We start from the raw sequence: 24,528 nt of genomic DNA on the forward strand, positions 1-24,528 counted from the left end.
CGCCCTGATTTTTGGGCTGTGGTGGCACATGTCTTCATCCCAGCACTTGGGAGGCAGGGGCAGACAGATCTCTGTGAGTTACAGTCCAGGTCTACAGATCTAATTCCAGGACAGCCAGAGGTACACAGAGAAACCCTGTCTCTAACAAACGAACAAAAAAAAAAGAATGGAGAACAGATTTTCACTAAGTTTCTCAGGCTGGCTTTGAACTCTGTTGGTTACCTTTCCTGTTGCTGTGATCAGCTAACCTGATGAAAGAATGCTCATACTTCCAGGGTGTAGTGTGTCATGGCACAGAACTTAGGGAACCTGTGACATAAGTAGTCACATATTCCATCAGCTGTCTTGAAGTCAAAAGCCATAGATTCTGGTGCTTAGTTAGCTCTCTTTTTTATGAAGTCTAGAACCCTATCCCAGGGAATGGAACCACTCACTAGTTAGCCTAATTAAAACAATTCTTATATAGGCCTATCCAACCCCCAAGAAACCTTTATATCTTTTTTAAAAAGAAAAAATGCACACCCAAGAGGGCTGGAGAGATAGCTTAGGTTAGGAACACAGGCTGTTTTTCCAGAGGATTGAAGTTAGATTCCCAGCATCTATATGGAGGTTCACAAACATTTATGACTCTAGTCTAAAGGGATCCAGTGCTTTCTGCCCTCTGCAGGCCGTGCATGCACATGCAGGCAAGACACTTATACATATAAAATAAAAATGAATAAATCTTAAAACTAATAAAGGGGCAAAACCAAGATGAACAATAGAATTCAAATATCAATGTCTGTCCTCTGGAAAGATAATAAAATTAGTGGGTTATTATTAATAGAAAAGAGAAAAGTGCCAACGTAAAGACTTAACACTACAGATTTTATAAATACTAAAATTGTATAAGCAGCTTAATGCTGCTTTGGCTACATAGATGAAATATTCAGCTTCTTTAAGAGATACAGATTTCGAGATTGACTGCCCCTTTCTTTATTTTACCTCTCCCCATCAATAAACATCACAGTCTCAAATAGAGAAGATATTTTGCACATAACTCATGTGCCCATGTATACTTTTGTCTCTTAAATAAGATTTAAATAGCTTCTAATACATAATATAACATACATTGTATGTAAATACAGTGTCCTTTTGAGGGAATAGTAACCCACAAAGCCTGTGAATGTTCAGTACAGATTTCTTCTATTTTCTATTCATTGTGTGTTGACTCCATAGTGGTGACATGTGGTGACAGTGAACCAAATATAAATAAGTGAATAGACATATTTTTGTTTAAGAAATTACATTTGTATTTGCAAATTTTTTTCAAAATAACTTAAGTTCATTGTACCCAAATCTCATGGGGAAAAAAAGTAGAAGGGAAAATTTCTAACCATAGTAACAGTTCAAACGAATGAATATAACAACGTGTCAAGAACAATGAAAAGGGGCTGGAGAGATGACTCAGAGGTTAGGAGCACTGCCTGCTCTTCCAGAGGTTCTGAGTTCAATTCCCAGCAACCACATGGTGGCTCACAACCATCTGTAATGAGGTCTGGTGCCCTCTTCTGGTCTGGTGGCATACATGCAGACAGAATACTGTATACATAATAAATAAATAAATTTTTAAAAAAAGAACAATGAAAAGGTTTCTATTGCTGCATCATTAGAGTTAGAAGCCAGCTGGATAGTCTGTTTCAAAAAAACAAAAACAAAATGGCCTTGAACAAGTAAGAATGCTTGCCGCCACACCCGATGACCTGAATTCAATACTTGACTCTTGTGGTGGAAAGAAAGAAAATTCCCACAGGGTATCTACTGGCCTCCACATGTGTCCTTTGGTGTGCACTCACTCACATACAAATAAACGTAATTTAAAATAAAATGTCAGCGAGCTGTGACTAGAAGCATACTTCCTCAGAAAAGTATACTCACTGTAAAACATACTGCATTTGCATTTTTGCCTTTATAGAAGAAATGTTGCAGAGGCATTGTACTTTGTCATAGCTAGTGCACAAGTCATTCAAACTGGAAAAGACAAAGGAAAACTTTTGAGAATTTTATGCAGAAGTTTTCAAAAGCATAAGTCCTTTTATATAAAAAAGATCAACATACTAAATTCAGTTGCATTTCAACTTATTGGCAGCAAGTAACTAAATAATTTCCATCAAGAAACCTAATTTAAAGCAGTGGTGGCACAAACCTTTAATCCCAGCACTTGGAAGGCATATTCAGACAGAGCTCTGAGTTTGAGGCCAACCTGGTCTACAGAGCAAGTAAGTTCCAGCACAGCCATGGCTACGCAGAGAAACCCTGTCTCGAAAATCCTAAACAAGCAAATAAATAAAAGAAACATAAAGTAAAGCTGGGTATATGATAGTGCACACCTTTAATAACATCATTTGCTAGATAGGAGCAGAAAAATCAAGAGTTCAAGGTCAATCTGACTGTATAGTCAGTTTGAGGCCAGCCTAGGATACATAAGACTGTCCAAAAGGAGGAATAGGAGGAAGAAGAAAAAAAAAAAAACAAATAGAGAGAATGGCACATGTGTGCAGTGAGTTACTTTTAATCAAACGTTAAGATCCCTCAGGGGTGTGGCTCAGCCAAGTTATAAAACAGCCCTTATTTGAAGAAATCTAATAAAATTTTACAAAGCAATTGTTTTGTTCTGAGGCAGGTGTGGCAGCATAGGTCAAGTTAAGAATCAGAGTCTCAGTCCCACTGCTGCAGCCTCTGAAGTGCTATGATTACAAACAACTGTCATTACATACAGTAATGTATTTTCTTGTCGTTCAGTTATTTATTTAGTATGTTTTTCATGCCTGAGTGCTGGAGAGGGAGCTGCAAGGTTGATATCTGGCGTTTTCTTAATTGCTTTCTACTGTATTTGAGATCTCACTGTAACCCAGAGTTTTCCAATTCAGCTAGTCTAGCTCAATAGCTTACTCCGGGGATCCCTTGGCTCTGGGATTATGGGGGTGGGAGGCTGCCACTCTGGCTCATGATTTATGAAAACACTGGGGATCCAAATTAAGGCCCTCACGCTTTCTTGGCAAGTTTTTCTACTCACTGAACCTACTATTTCCTCAGCTTTTTTTTTTTTTCAGTTTGTAGAATAGATTTATCATTTAATCTTACTTTACATGTTTGTTTGTTTGTTTTTTTAAGATTCGTTTGTTTGAATTACCTTTACCTTGGAATCAATTACCTTGGAATCACCTTTAGATTGGCTCTTATAGCATTTTTATTTGGTTACTTATTTATTTTAGTTTTTTGTTTTGAGATAGTATGTGACTAAGCTGCCCTGGCTGGCCGTGGAGAGAACATTGTCTAGAAACCAAAATCTGGGCACTGGTTATAGTCATTGTTGTCTTTGTCATTGATTATAAGATTTTTCAATAGATAAAGCCAAGAAACTTTACTGCTGGTGTTCTTATATCTGTAACACGTCTATTTTTATTTCATTAATCTGTTCATCAGTATGTTTTAAAAATCATGAGTTTAAGACTAGGGGCTAGAGAGAGATAACTCAGTAGTTAAGAACACATTTTGCTCTTGCAGAAGACTTTTGTTTAGTTTTCAGCACCTACATTATGGCTCACAACCTTTGTAACTCCAGTTATAGGGGATCTGATGCCTTTTTTATGAAAGTATCAGATACATGTGTGATTCATATACATACACATGCAGGCAAAATATTCATACACATAAAATAATCTTAAAAAGAAAAAAAATGAGATTGAGACCAACCTGGCTACAGAGTTAAATCTTGTTTATCCATGAATTACTAATAGTTTGTCATAATAGTTTTCATGTTGTTATTGATAGTTACTTGTTTTCATTTTGATATTTGGTACTGCTTTCTAAGGCTGACCTCCAACTGGCAGCAATCCTTAACTCAGCCTCCAAAGTGCTGCAGCTAGATATGTGTGTCACCACATTTGGCAATAATTATGTATTCAATAGAATACCTATATAGAAGGGTTTTATGATTACCAGCCCATATACTGTGAGAAATAAATTTACTACCCCTGGAGTACAAGTTTGTGTACAAAATGTTAATGCTATCTGTCATACAGTCCAAACTGTTTTCTGAAGGTAAGTAGAAATTAATTTTTTTTCCTTATGGATTTTTTTTGTTGGGTTTGTTTGTCTACATAGCACTTGGCTGTCCTGGCTCTGTCTCTGAGTGCTGGAATTAAGGGCATGTCCTACCACACCTGGCCTTCCTTATATCTTCTATAGTGGTTAATGTTTTTGTGATAGGGGTGTGTTTGTTTATAAATAGTGTATTCCACTTATCATAGTAGTCACCCACAAAATGGTTCGGGGTTTTTGTTTTGATTTTTGTTGGGAGAAAGAGGTTCAAGAAACAATAGTATCACTCCTTTCTCATCTACTGTTAGTTTTGGTTTACTTTTTCTTTGTTTTTTGGTGTGTTTTTGTTTGAGTTTTTTTTTTGTACACAATGGGCCCTTGTATATTTTTGTTGTGCTTCTGTTGTTTGTTGTTTTGAGATGAGATCTCATATAGCCCAGAAACTCAGTATATAGCTGAGAATGAACATGGCATCCTCTACTACTACCTCAGACCATGCCTCTAAAAGCAAAACAAAGCAAAAATCCTCCTTGTGTAAATATTGTTTAAATGAGCATTTAGTCCTAGATACAAAATTGAGGATTTTGTTTAGTGAAAATATTTCTTGCTTGAGTATTGGTAAATAATGCCAGTAAAGTATTATATATTGGTTATCTTTTATCCATTTCATACTCAACCTACTTTACAGAAGTTATGGGGAAAACAACTGAACTATTAATATGCTTTCTCAGAAGAAAGGTATGCTAAAAATGTAAGCTATTGCTATTTTTTCAGTAGTTCAAAATATCATTCTTACCTTTGGTTAAGCAGGAATAGTTTCTTTTCCTTCAGTTTTTGTACTCACTGGGGGTATAATGGTACTTTGACAAAATGTTTGTAGATAGAATTAAAGCAATATAAACTGTCTAGGAAATATTGATCCATAACTATCCTTTTGAGTAAAATTGGCTAGGATTTACAAGATGTTTTGCAGTTGCTATTTTCTTAAGTTACAAATATTTACAATGATGTATATAAATATAAATTCTGCTTATAGGTTTATTGTAATTAAACTTATTATTCCTTTTGAAATTTTGTAAATAATAATTCTCTGGGCTAGGGATGTACGCTCCTGGTTCACTTGCTAACACCATATTAGCCGAGCATAGACCACAACGGGGAGGGGGTTATATAGATAGAAGCTCAATGTCATCCTCAGCTGTGTAGAGCTTGAGGACACACAGTTGTGTAGATTTTCTTTCCTTTGTTTGTTTGTTTTCGTTTTTTGAGACAGGGTTCCTCTGTAGCTTTGGAGACTTGTCCTGGCACTAGCTCTGTAGACCAGGCTGATCTTGAACTCTCAGAGATTCACCGACCTCTGCTGGGATTAAAGGCGTGAGCTATCACCGTTGTGTAGATTTTCTTTAATGATCAATCCACAAATAGGAAAGTGCAGTGAGTTGTGTGGCCTCATTTTAAAATTAAACTGCTAGCAGCAGATAATTTAGTGAGAGTGGAATTTTCAATCTTCCACCTTCATTTAGGATAACTTCCTGGCCAAAGTGCCAGTTTGTAGGAATGGGTATGTAGCTATTTACTGATTTTATTTAAAACTCTTCTTGAGTATCAGGCTGACAAGATGACTCAGCTGGTAAAGGCAATTGCTACAAAAGCCTGGTGGCCTAAGTTCACTCCTCTTTACCTCTATAAAGTTGGAAAGGAGAGAACCAACTCCATGAAGTTGTCTTTTGACCTCCACACACAGGCGAGGGCACACACAGACCCCAAACAATATATTAAAGAACTAAAACCCAAACCTATGCTATTTATCATTGAGAAGATGCTGTGTTACTGTTTTGATGCTGCGTTACTGTTTTACCCTTTTTGGGAGAGTTATGTTACTGTATAATTGTTTGGCTACACTTTTGTTCCACAGAATTATATTGAAGTTCTTCCTCTGTCATTATGTAATCTGGTAAATATTTAGGTTCCTCTTTTCTCCAGAGCTATTTCTTTAATTATTTTATCTAAGTCATAAAAGTTTTGTTTTTCAAGTTCCATGTCAGAGATTTCAGTGAAATTCAGGGGTTAGTGCTAATGTGTTTTGTATTTCTTTTCTTTACTCAGATTGAGTCTGTTTCTCAGCCTTCAGAAAACCATAGTCATATTTCGGAGTCCTTGTCTACCAAATCATGTGGAGCACTGAGACCTGTCAATGGGGTTGTTAACAGGTAATTTTTGTCTCCTTTACTTCTCACGCTTAATGCCCATGTATGTAAAAGTTGAATTTGGCTGGTTGTGGTGGCACATGCCAGTAGGATTTGGTGAAAGAGGCGGAAGTGGGAGGATCACGAGTTCAAGGCCAGATTGGACTAAAGAAATTGGGGGGGACAGGTGTTGGTAATGCATACCTTTAAATCCCAGCACTCAAGACGCAGAGGCAGGCAGACGTCTGAGTTCAAGGCCAGGTTGGTCTACAAAATGGACAGGCTCCAAAGATACATAGAGAAACCCTGTCTCAAAAAATAAAAAAGTTGAATTTAGGGAATAAAAAGGGGGGGGAAATATATGGCTCAATAAAATCAGTTTTTAAAAAAATGCACAAAAAAATGAATTATGAGTGCCTAGTTATTCCCAGCCAGGGCTGACTAAAGAAACCCTGTTATTGAGTAATACTTTGTGTGTCTTATACTATGCCCAAGGTTTTTGTTTTTTTGTATTTTCTCTTTAGACAGGGTTTCTCTGTAGCCCTGATTGGCCTGGAACTCACTCTGTAGACTCGAACTCAAAGATCAACCTGTGTCTACCTTCCAATACCAAGTTATTTTATTTAGTATGTGTATGTAATCCTTTGTACCTACCATTGTCTAACTGGTTATGAAGTCAACAAAGTCCTACAGTTAAATTATGTGAAGGTTACTAAGTTCCCTGTGCATGTGAATAAAATATTATTTATCATTAGAATTCATTATCACAAGAGAATATATATATATATATATATATATATATATATATATATATATATATATATGGTGTTTTGCCATGGGTGTTGGGTTCCCTGGAGCTGGAATTACAGGCAGTTGTGAGCTGCTATGTGAGTGCTGGGAATGAACCCGGGTTTTCTGGAAGAGTAGCTATTGCTCTTAACCACTGAGCTATCTCTCCAACCCCAGGAGAACTGTTTTTAACACTGTTCATTAATGTTTGCAAAATTCGCTGGTTCATTGTGGTCTTTGCTTTTAATCCCAGCACTCGGAGGCAGAGATAGAAGGATCTCTGTGAGTTCGAGGCCAACTTAGCCTACAAAGTGAGTTCCAGGACGGCCAGAGCTATTACACAGGGAAACCCTATCTCAAAAAAAAAAAAAAAACCCACAAATTTGCAAAATTGCTTTCTTACCAATTATAATTTTTTTCTATAGTTTTTGTTAGACATATTTCTGTTATGGGAGAAACGCTAACAATGAATACTTGAGTTTGCTTATTGACTTTTGCACTGTTCAGACGTGATAGGTGTTGTGCACCGAGAGCCTCATGAGTAGGCGCACACAGAGATAAGTGTGCGCTCTCATTCAGAGTTGACCTGCTCCTGTAAAAGAAGGCCTGATTGTGTCTTTGAACATTTGAAAGTCAGGAAATGGAGCCCACATTAGAGGTTTTGTTTTTTCTGTGTTTTGAAATGTGTCTTCCTCCTTTTTTGTAGTCTTCAGCCTGTCCTGGCGGACCATGTTCCAGGTGACAGCTCTGATGCTGAGGAACAATTACATAAAAAGCAACGGCTGAATTTAGTTTCTTCATCATCTGATGGCACCTGTGTGGCAGCCCGAACAAGGCCTGTAGTGAACTGTAAGAAGCGGAGGCTTGTTAGGCCCAGCAGCATTGTTCCTCTTTCTAAGAAGGTGAGTACTCGCAATATCAGTCTCTTCTCAACCTCACTCCATTTACCTAATGCTTTTCAAAGTAGATTAGCCCCCAAGGTTTCTTGAGATCCTTAAAAAAGTACTAAGATCCTAAACCTACTCCTCCCTAGAGCTTGGTTTAGTTGGTTTGGAGTTAGGATTGAAATTATTTTTCTTTTTTAATTTTTGAGTTAGCATGCCATGTTTGATGTGGCAGTTTCACGTGTATAATTACACTTTGTTCATTGGGAGTTCTTGTTTTTTAAAAAGCTCTTAGATGACTGTAGCCATATTTGAAAACTCCGTGCTTGAGTTTTGAAACAAAATGGAAGAGACTCTGGAAGTTTAAGTGCTGCCGTGAACACCTCTGTTTCTCACCTGTACTGTTTTTGCTGAAATAAACAGTGTTAACCAAATGTGGAGCAGTATGCCCTCTTAACCATCGAGCCATTTCTAGCTCCTTCCTCCTACCTTTTCATTTGGAGACAAGAACGCATTTTGTTTAATAGTGTGTATATTAGTATGTGTGCCTTGTGTGTTGCCTGGTGTACTCAGATCAGAAATGGATGAAGGATCCCTTTGGGCTTGGGTATAGATGGTTGTAAATCACCCTCCTCGGTGCTGAAAACTGAACATACTCTTAACTGCTGAGCCATCTATCCCACTACAGAGACTTCCTTTCAAAAAAGAATCATTACAATTTCTTTTCCTTGCTATTTTCTTCAACCCTCCTTTCTTCCTTTGTTCTTCGCTGCTTTCTTTGTGCTCTTGAGACAGTATCTGTTAGTTTGGCTCAGGCCAGTCTTAAACTCCTAGACCTCCTACCTTTACTTCCTAGGTCTGAAAATGAAGTCATATGCTACCTTGCCCGGCTTCCAATACAGTTTCTATTTCTGCTACTAATATATGTTCATGCTCACAGAAAATGGAGGTGACTACATAATTGTGATAAGCTTTTGATTATTTATTCTTTGAATAGCAGGGTTTATTTCTGAAACTTATAAAATCCATGTAATATGTATATTGGAGTATCTGGCTAGTAAGTTACTAGGACAAAGTTTTTTTTCCTTTTTGAATTCTTTTGTTCTTTCTTAAAAAACATTTATTTATTTATTTATTACATAATATTTTGTCTGTGTGTATGCCTGCAGGCCAGAAGAGGTCACCAGACCCCATTACAGATGGTTGTGAGCCACCATGTGGTTGTTGGGAATTGAACTCAGGACCTTTGGAAGAGCAGGCAATGCTCTTAACCTCTGAGCCATCTCTCAAGCCCCAATTCTTTTGTTCTAATACATTTACTCCTTTGTAAAATTTTTGTTGAACTTTGAGCTGTCTGTTCTAGGTATTGATGATACAATTCTAGATAAAAATGAAAATTCTTACTCATGAATTTGTGGTTCTCCTGCCTCAGCCTACTGGATTGCTGAGAGATAACAGGACTGTACCATGTTTTGATACTTTTGGCGTTCTTATTTTTAGATTTATTTTCACTTTATGTGTGTGGATGTTTTGTGTACATGTCTATCGTTTGTAGATCTTAATACTGCGCTTAGAACAAAGGTTTCAGTAAAATAAACTTGTTGGAAATATTCTAAAATGAGACTTAACGATAAATTATAAAGTATAAAAGGTCTTGAATTCCAGGACTATTGTTTTGAATTTTAGCCTCTTAGATTTTAATTTTTAAAATTGACAGGATGTATCACAAACTATTTATTTGAATATAAATCCAAAGATTTATTTTTGAGCCCCAATCTAGATATTGGGGGTGAATTAGAAAAGAGAATGAGAACTGAAAAGGGACATAACAGTAGTAATCCTATAATCCCAGCACTCAGAACGCAGAGGCAAGTGAATTTGAGGCCAGCCTGGTCTACAGAATGAGTTCAAGGACAGGCTCCCAAAAAAAAAAAAAAACCTAAATAAATAACACAGATAAAGCTTTTTGCCATCAAGCATAACTACTTTATTTTGAACCCTGGATCCTACATAGTGGAAAAAGAGATCACTCATAAAAGTTGTGCTCTGACCTAACATACACAATGATTTTAATTCTTTTTGTTGTTGTTGTTTAAAAAGTTCTATGGGTACTACAAAGGTGGCTTGGGTTAAAAGAACCTGGGTTCAATTCCCAACATTCACATGCTTAAAGGTTATGTCAATGTAATAGATTTTTAATGGTATTTATATGGAACTGAACTTAGGTCTCTGGAAGAGCAACCATTGCTCTTAACTGGTCAACCATCACTTTAGCTTTTGTTTTTTTTCTGAAAGTCTTTTATTTTAATTGAGAGATGTATTGGTGACTGGTTAGTTCATTGGTTGATTTGGTTTTGTATTTTGTTTAAGGTTTTTGGTTGTTTGATTAGTTACAATCTTGAAGCCCTGATTAACTGAGTAGGATGAATAATTTTGTCTTGAAACAGTAATTGTGTTTACATAAATGTATTCAGTATCATTTTTAGTAGCGTTGACCATTGAAACTTACTAGAATTTTCCCCTTCAATTTACCCAACCTAATCAGGAGGCTTTCTTTGTATTTAGATCCTCTGTGCAACCTATATTCAGACAGAAGCAGTTGTAGAATGTTGATAAAGACTACGTTGTTCTTAAATATTTTTTTTCCAAGTCCATAAAAAACATACCGAAGACATATCTTTGAAGGGGCTGTGAGTATAGTTATGGGGCACTGATCCAGTTACTTAGGGGTAAAGGGAACGTTGAGCACTTCCAAAGACAGACAGTCTCTCTCTCTCTCTCTCTCTCTCTCTCTCTCTCTCTCTCTCTCTCTCTCTCTCTCTCTCTGTCACAGACACACACACACACACGACTGGCTCTCAGCATTTGGGTGGTAGAAGTAGCAGCATCAGGAGGTCAGCTTTGACTACCTGAGACATCCTCTTCACTTCTTCAGAAAGGGAAACAGAAGAGACATAATAATTATAAGCCAGGTGTGGTGCACATATAGGAGAATAAGGGATTTGTGGCTATTTAAGGCCAATCTGGGAAACAAAATGCAACCCTGTCTCAAAAAATAATAGAAGCCAGCATTCAATGGGGAAAACTAAGATGAGATCATTTCTGTGAATTCTGAGAAGGGGGGGAAGAGAGATGACAGTTTGGAGTACAGTTTTGGTGTTCCTGTTTTATTTTATTATGATAACTAGTCTTTTTTTCTAGCATTCCTCTTCACAGTGCCATTCCCCAGGCATAATCTTGCAGATTGGGTGTTGCCTAGATGACGTTATGAATCATGCTTGGCTAGTGCCAGGCTTGTTCTTTGTAGCACAAGATTGTAGGGATTCTGTATTAGACATCTCAGTTTTTTGTCTCAAAGCCTAAAAATGTAAAAGAAAAAAGCTTGTGATTTTAAATAATTAAGTCTCTGGGGTACTTTCATTTAACTCTATCTTGTTCTATATATGTAAAGGAAGTTTAAAGAAAATAATGTATCTTTGGAATTAATCTAATATAAAAATTTTGAATGGGATCATTCAACGTGCATGTTTTATTTTCATTAGTCATGAATTGTGTCTTGTTTTTTGAAAGTGGAGGACAGTTTGAGAGATCTAGGTGATTTGGGACTAAAAGTGTGTGCCAATATCCAGCAAGGATGTTAGATTTATATTAGAACAAAGTGTCAATTTTGTTTTGCTTTTCACAGGTTAACCGGAACAGCAACACCCGCTCTGGCTGTGATATCAATCCCTCTTGTGCTCTGTGTGGTTCAGGCAGCATAAACACCATGCCTCCTGAAATTCACTATGAAGCCCCTCTGTTGGAACGTCTTTCTCAGTTGGATTCTTGTGTTCACCCTGTTCTAGCATTTCCAGATGGTAAGAAAGACATCAGGATTTAAAGTCTAACCAGTGAGATCTGATAGGGTTCCAGATGAAAGAAAATTAGTGATGTCAGATACTCAGTATCCCTTTCTATCATCAAAAACTTGTCAGAATTTTGCTGTTTGACCTGTGATTCAATAGGAAAGAGCATCTTCCATAAGTCATCTTTTGACCAGGGGGGTTATATATGAAGGGACTGGAGCAGTGACTCAGAGGTTAAGAACACGTGCTCTCTTGAAGAGGACCTAGGTTTGATTCCCAGCCATCTATAACTCCATTTCCAGGGTGTCTTTTCTAGCTTCTGAGGGCACTGAATGCACGTAGTGTTCATTTATACATACAGTCAAAACATTAATAAAAGTAAAATAAAAATAAATATTTAAAATAAAAAGTAAGGGATTGAAATTTACTTATCAGTTGAGAAGAGCCCTGGCTACTCTTCCAAAGGACCCTAGTTTGTTTCCCAGCACCCATATGGTGGCTCACAACTGTCGATGACTTCAATTTCCAGAGAATCCAACACCCTCTTCTGGCCTCCATGAGTACTAGGTGTACATGTTGTACACTGGCTACATATATAAATAATAACATAAAATCAAAGAAAAATCTAGAGAGATGACTTCGTGGTAAAGAGCTGTTTTGCTCTTACAAAGATCCTGAGTTTGGTTCTCAGTACCTACTTTGGGTCTTGAGCTCACTGCCTGCATTTGCTCCAGAGTGCTGGGATTAAAGAGAGGTGCCACCATGCTTTGCTCTTTTTTTTTTTTTTAATAAGATTAGGATTGTTTTTTGTTGTTGTTTGATTTTTTTCGAAATAAGGTTTCTCTGTAGCTTTGGTGCCTGTCCGAAACTAGCTCTACTCTTGTATACCAGACTGGCCTCGAACTCAGAGAATGCTGGGATTAAAGGCGTTCACCACCACCGCCCGGCAAGATTAGTATTGTTTGACACCTTTAAGTTTTTTATGGATGGTTACATTCTTACTAAGCCATACTCCTCACTTAGGAGCAGAGTGTGAATTGGGGTCTCATGTATTCTGTATTGGCCTCAAATTCACTGTGTAGCCAAGCATGACTTTTAAACTCCTGATCCTCCTGCCTATGCATCCAGAATGCTGGAATTACAGATATGTGTATCACACATTGGATGAGTGTCTATTGAGGTTCCCCCTCTACACTTAGAAGCTTAGTGGTAGCTGTTCTGTGGCCTTGTATAACAAAAATAAATAGTAATTTTATTGTTTCCTAATCAGTTCATAAGAGTTGTTAGGATCACAATCTTTATCCTGAAATTTTGTGTTGTCTTCCACCTTCAGCACATTTTAGGCATGACACACACCTTTATTCTTAGTGCTTGGTAGGCAGAGGCAGACAGATCTCTTTTGAGTTTGAGGCCACCCAGGTGTAGAAAGCCATTTCCAGGACAGCCAGTGCTACACAGAGAAACCCTGTCTTAGGGGAAAGGAAGGAAGGAAGGAAGGAAGGAAGGAAGGAAGGAAGGGAGGGAGGGAGGGAGGGAGGGAGGGAGGGAGGGAGGGAGGGAGGGAGGGAGGGAGGGAGGGAGGGAGGGAGGAAGGGAGGAAGGGAGGAAGGGAGGAAGGGAGGAAGGGAGGAAGGGAGGAAGGGGTGGGGTAAACAAAATCAAACTGAAGGAAGAAGGAAGAAAGGGGGTGGGGTAAACGAAATCAAACTGAGCCAAAAATCAGGCAATGATTGTACATGCCTTTAATCCCAGCCCTTAGGAGAAAGAACCAAAACCAGACAAAGAAGGAATGTTTTTAGCCTGGACTTTAATCTCATTTCCAGGAGGTTGAGAACAGGTGAATATCTTTGAGTTAAAGAGACCAGGCTTGTCTACAGAGCTAGTTCCAGGATAGGCAGAGCTACACAGAGAAACCCCGTGGCCAGCCGGGGAAGGGGGGATTGATTTGGACCCCATGATGCAAGCATACGATCTATTTAGGGGAAGCTAAGACAGGAATTCTGCTGGTAACATAGGTTCTGTCTTAAAATAAAAGGGCCAGATATGATGGTGTACACTTAAAATCACAGCACCTGGGTTGGGGGCAGAAAAGCAGAGAAATTGCCATGAGTTGCGATTGAAGCTCACCTGATAGGCATAACAAGTTCTATACTGCAGTAAGATCCCACGTCAAATGACTGAGAAAGGTTTTTTTTTGGTTTTTTTGGTTTGTTTTTTTTTTTTTTAAAAAAAAAGGTGAGCTGCTGTTCACAATCCCAGCACTCAGAGTGCAAACAGGTCTTTGTGAGTTCAAGGCCAGCCAAGGCTAAGAAGTGAGACCCTGTTTCTTAAAACAACAACAACAACAAAAGTCAAAAGGAGCGATGAAAATGCCGTTTTGTGGGAAACTACCAATGTGTGTACTTGAGAGAACTGTGGCTTTCCAGCAGGAGGAGGAAGAGAGCTTTGCAAAATACTCTAATAGCAGACTTATGACCACAGCATATCAGAACTTGGTGAACTGAAGGTGCAGTCTCTAGTCACGTTTCTTTTTGAGGAAGTAGTAATTTAAGATAATGTTAATAATGAATTTGTATTTTCCTTTTATTTACCTGGTAAAGTACTATACCTTCTTTGATTATAGCACTTTAATCTTATATAAATGGAAAGTGGACCATCTTATTGCGGTTTTTCTTTTCTTTTCTTTTTTTTTTTTTTTGTGGCAGAGTATCATAATGTGTATCCAGGCTGGCCTCATACTAGTGATCGCCCCTCTTTCCTTTCCTCCTAAGTACTGGGATTATACAGATGAGCACTACATGCCCAACATTTTTTGATTTTCAGTACTTGTTTTTAAGCCCAGGACCTTGTGTGTATAGGCAAGCACTCTACAACTGAGCTACAGCCTCAGCACATGTTTAGATTTTTTTGGTTCTTCCCATGTCCTAGGATAACTACCAGTTAGTATGTATACTCAAATCAACAATGTCTAGGGACTTGTATTGTCCACCATTTGGGGAATTTAACAAGTTTCTGCTCATTCTTTTATAGAAGCTATTAAAAAAAATACAGTAAAGTTCTGGCAAGTGAGTCTGTTTTACATTGTATTGTTTTGAGATATCACTATATGTAGTCTTAGCTAACCTTGAGCTTGAAACAGTACTTCTGTCTCTGCTTCCCAAATCCTGGGATTAATAGGCATGCACCATCACATTCAGCTGTTTGGTGTATTTATTTTAGGACATAGAATAGGGAGTTATAATGGATGAATTCCTCTTCTCCCCTCTCCTTGTCCCATTTGTCTTCCATCCCCCCATTTGTCTTATCTTCCATCCCTCACTTCACTTTTCCATCCCTGTGTGTGTTTATGTGTCTGTCTGTCTGTCTGTTTGCTTTGAATCAAATCCAGGATTTTGTACATCCTAGAAAAGTACTCTGCAACTGAACTATATAGCATTGACCCTTTTACCTTCATTTAAGAAATAAATTTTTTAATTGTACCACTAAAAGTGGCCTGTTTTTAGTTTTAGCAATGATGGAAGAGGGCTATAATTTTTTTTTTTAATTCGTGAGTACAGTTAAAATGGCATTTATACAGGGGCTTGGGATATAGCTCAATTGGTATAGCACTTGCCTAGCATGGATGAAGCACTAAATTCCTTCCCCATGTGAACTGGGGTTGGTGACACAAGCCTTTAATCCCAGCAGTTGGGAAGCAAAGGCAGTCAGATTTCTGTGGGATTTAGGCCAGCCAAGACTAAACCATGAGATACTGTCGCAGACAAAAAATAAAGTGGAAATAGACCAGAGACTGTAGTCAGATGACATACATTCTGAAGACCAGGCTGGCCTCAAACTCACAGAGATCCTCTGCCTTTCTGAGTGCTGGTGTTAGAGACATGTGCTACCTACCACTTCCTGGCTCAGTGATTACATGTTATATAGTTTTACCTTCACCCTAAGACAGCTGAACAATTTTTTCCATGTTTTAGTGGTGAATATTACAAAGAAAATAACCTTTTACCCTGGAATTTATAATTTTTTTATTAAAATTCTTCGTGTGTTTTTGATTTTTGAAAGAGGGGTACTCTGTGTATCCTTGGCTGTCCTAGAACTTGTTCTATAGTCCAGGAAAGCCTCAAACTCACAAAGATTCCCTGCCTCTGCCTCCTGAGTACTGGGAGTAAAAAGCATGGCACTAAAATTTTTTTCCCAATAGGATACATTTTAGTTATGGTCTTGCCTCTTTCCAACTTTTTCTAGGTCCTCCCCATCTTCATACCCAACTAACTTCATGTTTTTTCTCTCCCTCTCTCTCAAAAAAAAAAAAAATGGAGCTAATGGGCCAATCCGTTTATAACTTTAAAAAAAAAGAAAAAGAAAATGAAAATCCAGGGCTGGTGAGAAGACTCAGTGGTTGAGTGGTTAAGGCTGCTCTTCCAGAGGTTCTGAGTTCAATTCTCTGCGACCATATGATGGTGGATCTAATGCCCTCTTCTAGAATAATGGTATGCATGCAGGTAGAACACTCATATACATAAAAGAAATAAATCCAAACAAATCAATAAATTAGAAATTATAGAACAAAATAAAAAGCACACATAAAAACATGAAGTCCATTTTTGTATTGACCAACTACTCTGGGGTATGGGGCCTGCCATGAGTTGTGGTTGATACACCAGTGACACTCCATTGGTTAAAAACTTGATTTTTTTTTTCTTTCTCAGAGGGTATCAACTACAAATAGCTTTTTGCTTAGAAGTGGGACCTTGTTTTCTGCTTCTGCTTTCCAGTACTGCAGTTTTGTCTAGTTTGAACCTGTATAGGTCTTATGTATGCGATCACAGTCTCTGAGGTCACATTGATCCTGTTGTGTCTGGAAAATGCTGTTTGCTTGAAATTGTATACCACTTTTGATGCTCAGAATCTTTTTGTGCTCTCTTCTTCTTAGATATTTGAGGGAAGAAGAGTTTGATAAAGACATATTTAGGTCTTAGTGCCCTAAAATCTCTCTCATCACATTCTCCAAATATGGGCCTCTGTGTTATTTACTATCAATTACAAGAAGTAGCTTCTCTGATGAGGGTTGAATGATGTTCTGATCTATGGATATAACAGTATGTCATTAGGAATCATTTCATTGATATATTTCTTTAGCAAAATAGTAGGTTTTCCCCTACTACGATTAGGGGTTTATAATCTATGTAGTTTCAGGTTCTTGGCTACATCAGCAGTGTTAGGTATGGGTTCTAGCTCACGGGACCCCTGTGTACCTACATAGAATGAAGTAGGTTTAAATATATGAATTGAAATAGGATGTTCAAAGTCTGCCATATCAATAAGATCAACATGGGAAGCGAAGTCCCCCATCAATATAACAAAAAAATTATAATATTTTTACCTCTACCAGAACTTGTAGATAAAAGGCCAAGGTAGTAACATTATTTACTTATGTATAAATCAATAAAGTTCACATAAATGGGTCTTCCATATGATATCCCCTGGTTTTGCTAAGCTAAAGAGTTGTTTGACTGGGGTATATTGACCTGGTGAGTCAGTGACCAGACACCCTTCAATGAGAGAGGAGCCCAGAGGCCAGGTTCTTGGACTAACCTACGATGTTTTGTGTTTCTTACAGATGTTCCCACAAGCCTGCACTTCCAGAGCATGTTGAAGTCTCAGTGGCAAAACAAGCCTTTTGACAAGATCAAACCTACCAAAAAGTTTTCTCTTAAGCACAGAGCACCCATGCCATGCAGTCTGTCAGATCCAGTTCGTAAAGACAGGCATAAGTTGGTCAACTCCTTCCTTACAACAGCCAGTAAGTTTTAGGGAACTAAGAAGTCCTCTGGAATCACTACTGCTGTATTTTATACCTTTTATATTCTCTGGTTACTGGTCTGCTATGCCAGTATTCTGGGATTGGAAAAGCTTTTAGTCACCTAGTACAAATTCAGCTCACAGCTTATCCACCCTATCTGTTTGGTTTGGATGCTCTCAGATAGACTTTAGAAACTTATTTCAAACAAGTAAAACCCCAAATGGTCAGTAAACAGCCAGTAGTAACATACTGTGTCCACCTATGGGCAGGTTGACTTATGAATGAAGCCTTGGTGTTAACATTTCTGTTTGTGACTCCCTGTCCCTGTCTTAGCTATTGTGCCATTAACTAGAAGGTTGAATCCCAAAGACTATGATGCTGCCCTGGATATATAGCATTGGCCTAAGAACTGAAGAGCTCAGAACTCAAATAAGATTTGAGTGAATGTACTTCACAGCTCTTTTTTGTTCCCCTCTTCAGAGCTGTCCCATCACCAAACCCGGCCTGACAGGACCCACAGGCAGCACTTAGACGATGTGGGGACTGTGCCCATGGTGGAGCGAGTGACAGCTCCAAAAGCAGAGCGCTTGCTCAATCTGCCGCCACCAGTACATGACCCAAACCACAGCAAAATGAGATTGCGAGACCATTCATCTGAGAGAAGTGAAGGTAGGGCCAGGCCGACACCTCTACCTGCATTGGCACTTGCTCAGAGCTTTCTGGGACAGCCCAAGCTTCTCTTAAAACCCCCTACCCCAAGCTTTGACCATTACTTGCTAGAAAGGCACAGCACGGGGCACTATTGCTTCTAAATGCAGGTCACATCTTACTGCTACAACATCAACTAGTTGCTGCAGCTTTTTATCCTCTAGGCTATAAAAAACCGTTGTGTGTTGTTGTTTTTTGGGTTTTTTTTTTTTTTGCCTTTAGTATGCATTGCTGGCATTCCTAACATGTTGGAAGTAGAACTGGTTACAATATCCATTTAGCAGTGTATTCCTCTCCTTTCTGTTGACTTCTGCAGTGTTGAAGCATCACACAGACATGAGCAGTTCAAGCTACTTGACCGCTACCCACCATCCATCACACAGCCCCCTGGTGAGACAACTCTCCACCTCATCAGACACCTCCACACCTACCAACTCTGGCTCACAGGTTGCAGCCAGCACATCAGTAAGTACCTGTGTGGAGTTGATAGGACATTTTACAGATTACAGGGCACTCATAATAACTCTAGAGACCAGTGTAGAGTGTGGTTGACTTGACCATCTGCTAAGTTTCTGGGCTTTTCATAGTAAAAACGAATCACATAGAGGCATGGGTGTGGGTTTTGTTGCTGATGGTTGATTTTTATTTTTTCCAGGAAAGTAGTACTAGGGCATTGTTAGAAGGTCTAGACCTTTGTTCTAGAGACAGATTCTCTGAAGGTGCTTTGTGATTGTTTAGGATCCACTTCACTTTGAACTTGAATACCATGGCCCTATTCTTTTAAGGCATTCAAGACAGCAGTTCCTTGTTTCTTCTATTGATGAATGGCAGTAGGATACTTAAGAATGAACAGTGATGGTAGAAGGGAGAAGGCAGAATTCATGCTTTTTCAGATGTATACAGCAGAAGTAGGATGCAGCAGGTTACTATGGCATAATGGAAGGTCATTTAAGGCATACTCACCTTGTACACCACCAAATCCCTTTCAGGAATCTGTTTGCTTAGCCAAAGCAAACATAGTGTAATTAAACACATATATGTAGCAGCTAAGTATAGTTATCCAAGCATCCCTTTTATAATAATAACAATAACAAGTGTAACTATATTAGTAATATTAAATTCTGGTACTGTTATGTTTACTGAACATTCTACTACTGGACTTGATGTCACAGGTCTATAATTCTAGCACTCAGGAAGATGAGGCAAAAGGATCAGTGTTCATACATGCCATCCCATTTAATCCTACAATGTCCTTTGATAAATAGATAGTATTATGAATCCTGATTTTTGTGGACATGAAAACTAAGGTTGCACAGGGTTGAGTGTATTTCACAAGGTAAAGGGCAGTTTGTGAGGGTTGTGATTGTGATTCAAACCCTTGTAGTCTGACTTCAGAGTCAGCGCTCTCACCAGGACACCACACAGCCTTGGCCTGAGAAAAGAGATGTTGTAGAAGCTCTAAGCTCACAAAATGTGCTCGCTAAACTCTTGGAATGAGGTACAAACTCATATTGTTCTTTGCTTTTACAAGTCAGGCTGTCCTTTCCAAAAAACCTTCCTTCACCTTTTCCACTCACAGACTTTGTCTGAATAGGTGTGTAGTATTACTGCCACACTCAGCCAAACATTAGGAAAGAGTTTCACATAATCTGATGATAGAGAATAATTCTTATTTTTTTAAAAAAGATAAATTGAACTCTAAGGTCTAGGACTTGGTAAGTCAGCATTCTTTTATACATCTGTCAGCCCTGATAAGTCTGGGGAGTGTTGACTTAGAACTAGATCACTTGGAATTTAACTTTATTAAGTACAATTTTATGTACGCCATTGTGCTAATCTTTTAGGCTCTTTCTTTTGAGGCAAGGTTTCTCTATGTAATCCTGGCTATCTGTATTTTACTGGTCTAACTTACAGAAATCCTCTTGCCTCTGCCTCCTAAGTTTTGGGGTTAAAGACATGCACCACCACACCCAGCTCCTTCAGGTTCTGATTGCTTCATTTATTCAGAGAATCAGGATTCTTACATTAAGCAGAGTGATATGCCAGATTTAGATTGAGAAGCTAGGTGGTAACTGGTCAAAGTGGGCAAGATAGGGTCTTTCAGGGTGTTTGTAGCTGTGCTTCACAGTAGTTGTTACTTGTACTAAAATCATCTTAGTGGTCTTTAAACAAATTGTGTTTGTTTTGTGTGTGTCTTGAAATCCAGTGACTTTTTTTAAAAAAAATCCTTAGAAAAATTTAGAGAGTAGGTATGGCAGCACTTTGGGAGGATTAGGCTGAGTCCTCCTGTTTCTTTCTGTTGTGAAACAAGGTTTAGAAATGACTTAATATTCTCAATGTTGCCACCCTCCCCCCTTTTCTGACTCTAAATTGGAAAAGGTAGTTAAGTTGAGTTGAGTGAGTGCTAGCAGAATGAGTGTTTAAGAGAGAAGGTTACAGCCCAGAGGCCTGAGGTGCTTTGGGAACATTCATAGCTGTTTGTAGCAGGAGTTTCATTCTTGACCAAGATAGAAAGCTATCTCTCCCAAGGCTTCTTCAAGACTCGTTTCTTATGTGGGTCATGGAATTTCAGCCAAGACGTGATAGTGACATAAGCTTTTGGATATGCAGTCACTATTGCTTAACTTGCAAGACTCAACCAGGCAAGATTTCCAAAATTCTCAACCATTTTCGTTAACCTATGACCCAAAATTTGTGAGGTTAATGATGGTCTACTATTGCTGATAAAGAAGCAAATTGAAAATTATGATGACCTGAAATCATTCATGGCACCATCTGAAATCCTGTTGTTTTTAATATTTTTACAGTGTCTTTTTGTTTTGTTTTTTTTTATTTTGAGACAGGGTCTTTGTAGCTTTGGTGCCTATCTTGGAAATAGCTCTTGTAGGCCAGGCTGACCTCGAACTCGCAGAGATCCGCCTGCCTCTACCTCCCGAGTGCTGGGATTACCACCACCACCCCGGCTTCTTACAGTGTTTTAAGATGATGGGATTATCTTACCTTCCAAGGAGATGGATATAATAGTTGGTTTATCTTTCTTACATTCCCTTGTGGGCTGACCACACTTGGTATTTGAGTATGAATACAGGCTCCTGGGTGTTTCCAGCTGTGTTGTTGCCATGACAACATGTTTGTCATCCCACTGTTTCCCTATGGCCTCTCACAGTTAACAGGCTATTTCAGAATAAAGTATTTGCTCTCTGGACAGAAGCAGCTAATAGAGTTTTTCTTCTGTCTAGAAGATTTGATCATTTGGCTCTTTGCTTTATTCGTTCTATCTGTCTGACTCTTTTAAGACAGGGTCTCTCTATGTTGCTCTAACTCTCCTAGAACTTGCTGTGTAGACCAGGCTAAGCTTGAACTCATAGAAATTTGCCACCCAAGTACTGGGATTAAAGATGTGCAGCACCATACCTGGCTTTATTCATTCTTAGTGTCCTGTCTACCATAGGTGTTCTCCTTTGTTACTGAACCCTTGAAAGTCTTATTTCCCCAAAGGTATAATACTCCCACTCTCTGTGGAACACATTTCTTTTGTTGGAGGAGGGGATGGAAGCTATAGACAGGATCCTTCTTTTCAATTTCCTTCCATTGCTCTTTCTCCCAACATAGTAGAAAGATAGAAAGGTGGTGGCGCATGCCTTTAATCCCAGCACTCGGGAGGCAGAGGCAGGCGGATCTCTGTGAGTTCGAGTCCAGCCTGGTCTACAAGAGCTAGTTCCAGGACAGGCTCCAAAGCTACAGAGAAATCCTGTTTCAAAAAACCAAAAAAAAGGAAAGGAAGGAAGATGAGAGTTATGTAATGGCTGAGAAGGTGGTTGGTACAGACTTAGCTGAAGAGTTAAGATCCTCAAGAGGAAAGGGTTTTCATGGCAGCTTAAGGTAAGATAGTTTGTTAAGGTGGACCTACCTTTTGAGCCTCTTTTCTGATGAGAGAAGTCAATGCTTTTAATCTAAATGGTCACCACTGAGTGGAAACATTGTGTTTAAGAGCCAGAGTTGTTGACAAAGGAGAAAGGGTAAAACAGATTTTAAGATTAATTTTATTGTGTGTGTGTGTTTTGCCTGCATATATATATATATTTGCACTGCTACATGTGGCTGCAGAGGTCAGAAAAGGGTGTCATCTCCCTAACTGGGGTTACAGACAGTTATGAGCCACTATGTTGGTACTAGAAACTAAAGCCTAGTCCTATCCAAGAACAACTAGTGCTCTTAATGACAGCCCTCTCGAGCTCTGGAACAGGGGTTTTAGGATTTTAAAAGAAGAGTGTTGGGGGCTGGAAAGATGGTTCAGTGGTTAAGAGCATTGCCTGCTTTTCCAAAGGTCCTGAGTTCAATTCCCAGCAACCACATGGTGGCTCACAACCATCTGTAATGAGATCTGGTGCCCTCTTCTGGCCTCCAGACATAAAAGCAGACAGAATATTGTATACATAATCAATAAATACTTTTTAAAAAAAGAGTATTAGGAGAATGAAGGAATAGGAACTCAAATTGGCTCTAGATGTAGGACACCCACCTGTAAAATCTAGCAATTCAAGAGGAAACTTCGTGAAATGGGATTTACTCCTTGAGGCCAACACCTGCTACCCTTGCCCCCAAAAATTCTGCTGCCAGGGATAATCTGTTTAGATACTGTGGTGACCATTGCTACCCTAGGACCTGTGTTGTGTGCATGATCATCCTGCCATTTGACTGATGGTTTTAAATTTGTAGCATTGTACCTCCCTTGAAATTTAAATTTTGTCTTACAGCAGCCAGTGAGGAGGAGAAGGGGAGAGAGCTCATTCGATATCAATAACATTGTTATCCCGATGTCTGTTGCTGCAACAACTCGTGTTGAGAAACTACAATACAAAGAAATCCTTACTCCAAGGTAGAAGCCCTGTTTAATCAGCTCCTCTCCCTCTCTTCCTGTTGTCCTGTATCTACTTTTTCTCTTCTAACCAAGCAGTCTCTATCCCTAAGTTGTTTTCTTTTTAAAAGAGGAGTCTGGGGCCAGGCATGAATCCACACTCATAATCCCAGCTCCCCTGAATACACAGTGGGTCTTCAAATAACAATAAAATGGAGGTGAACAGACATGGTAACCCATGCCTGTAATCTGTGACCTTGGGAGGCTGAGGCTAAATGGTCATTGCCAGGTTCAAGGCTAGCCTGGGCTACAGGCATGGATTGTTCATATCAATAGTCTTAGCAATTGGGAGACTGAGGTGGGTGGATTGCAGTGGGTTTGCGGCCAGCTTGGGCTACATAGTGAGACTGCTGTTTGAAAAAGCAAGAGCAAATAAGAGGGTGGGGGAGTTAGTGGAGCAGGGTGGGTGGGTGCTTGATAGGAGTGAAGTTATAGCTTCTCTTATTCCATTGTATGACTCCACCTACTTAAGGTCACAACCTGGCAGGCCACTCAGACTGTGTTTTAAAACACTGAACATGTTGTCCCAATATCAAATCAGACTTCTTATAAATCTTTATTTCCAGCCCCTATAAGATTGACTGATTGTCCTATATGATACCAATCTATTGATACTATGTAGTGTTTATTTAAACAGTTAAAGTTTTACTTGAGGGCTGGAGAGATGGTTCAGCAGTTAAGAGCATTGCCCGCTCTTCCAAAGGTCCTGAGTTCAATTCCCAACAACCACATGGTGGCTCACAACCATCTATAATGAGGTCTGGTGCCCTCTTCTGGCCTGCAGGCATACAAGCAGACAGAATACTGTATACATAATAAATAAATTTTTAAAAAATTAATAAATAAAGCTTTACTTGAGTTTGACAGTCTTACCAGCCTCAACTTGATGCTCATGTTTCTGGCCTTTGTGGGTATTTGCATGTGAGGCTTCATTTAGAGGTTGGAGAGTCATAACCTACAGTTTCATAATTTTCTTTCTTTTTTTCAAATTCCTGGGTTTTTCAGCTGGCGAGAGGTTGATCTTCAGTCTCTGAAGGGGAGTCCTGATGAAGAGAATGAGGAGGTAATACAGTAGTTATGTTGTCTTAGAGGAACACATACATCAGTCATGGGTGCATGTACTCAAAATGCCTTAAGATACAGGGATATCGCTGGGCGGTGGTGGCACAGGCCTTTAATCCCAGCCCTCGGGAGGCAGAGGTAAGTGAATCCCTGTGAATTCAAGGCCAGCCTGGTCCACAAGTGCTAGTTCCAGGACAGCGATATAATGGTGTCAAATTTGAGCTTGATGTCTTCTATCTCTCTAACTAGAAGC

The 24,528-nt window shown here is 39.0% G+C and overlaps 1 protein-coding gene across 6 annotated transcripts in view; it reads left to right on the plus strand.

Annotated features, from left to right (window-relative positions):
* The window catches only part of Kansl1 (KAT8 regulatory NSL complex subunit 1), a 131,087-nt gene that overhangs the window by 103,470 nt on the left and 3,089 nt on the right, over positions 1-24,528 (plus strand). For 4 of the 6 annotated variants that reach the window (XM_087909884.1, XM_085695894.2, XM_048445911.3 and 1 more), the window contains 8 exons: positions 6,190-6,293; positions 7,765-7,960; positions 11,628-11,799; positions 17,405-17,587; positions 18,068-18,256; positions 18,612-18,760; positions 23,053-23,174; positions 24,219-24,276. In XM_087909884.1, the coding sequence (XP_087766010.1) occupies positions 6,190-6,293; positions 7,765-7,960; positions 11,628-11,799; positions 17,405-17,587; positions 18,068-18,256; positions 18,612-18,760; positions 23,053-23,174; positions 24,219-24,276 (1,173 nt within the window). The remainder of the gene's footprint in view (positions 1-6,189; positions 6,294-7,764; positions 7,961-11,627; positions 11,800-17,404; positions 17,588-18,067; positions 18,257-18,611; positions 18,761-23,052; positions 23,175-24,218; positions 24,277-24,528) is intronic. The other 2 variants (XM_048445916.3, XM_048445917.3) reach the window with 1 other exon arrangement.

This window comes from Myodes glareolus, chromosome 9, assembly GCF_982192425.1.
Source record: "Myodes glareolus chromosome 9, mMyoGla1.1, whole genome shotgun sequence".
NCBI lineage: Eukaryota > Metazoa > Chordata > Mammalia > Rodentia > Cricetidae > Myodes > Myodes glareolus.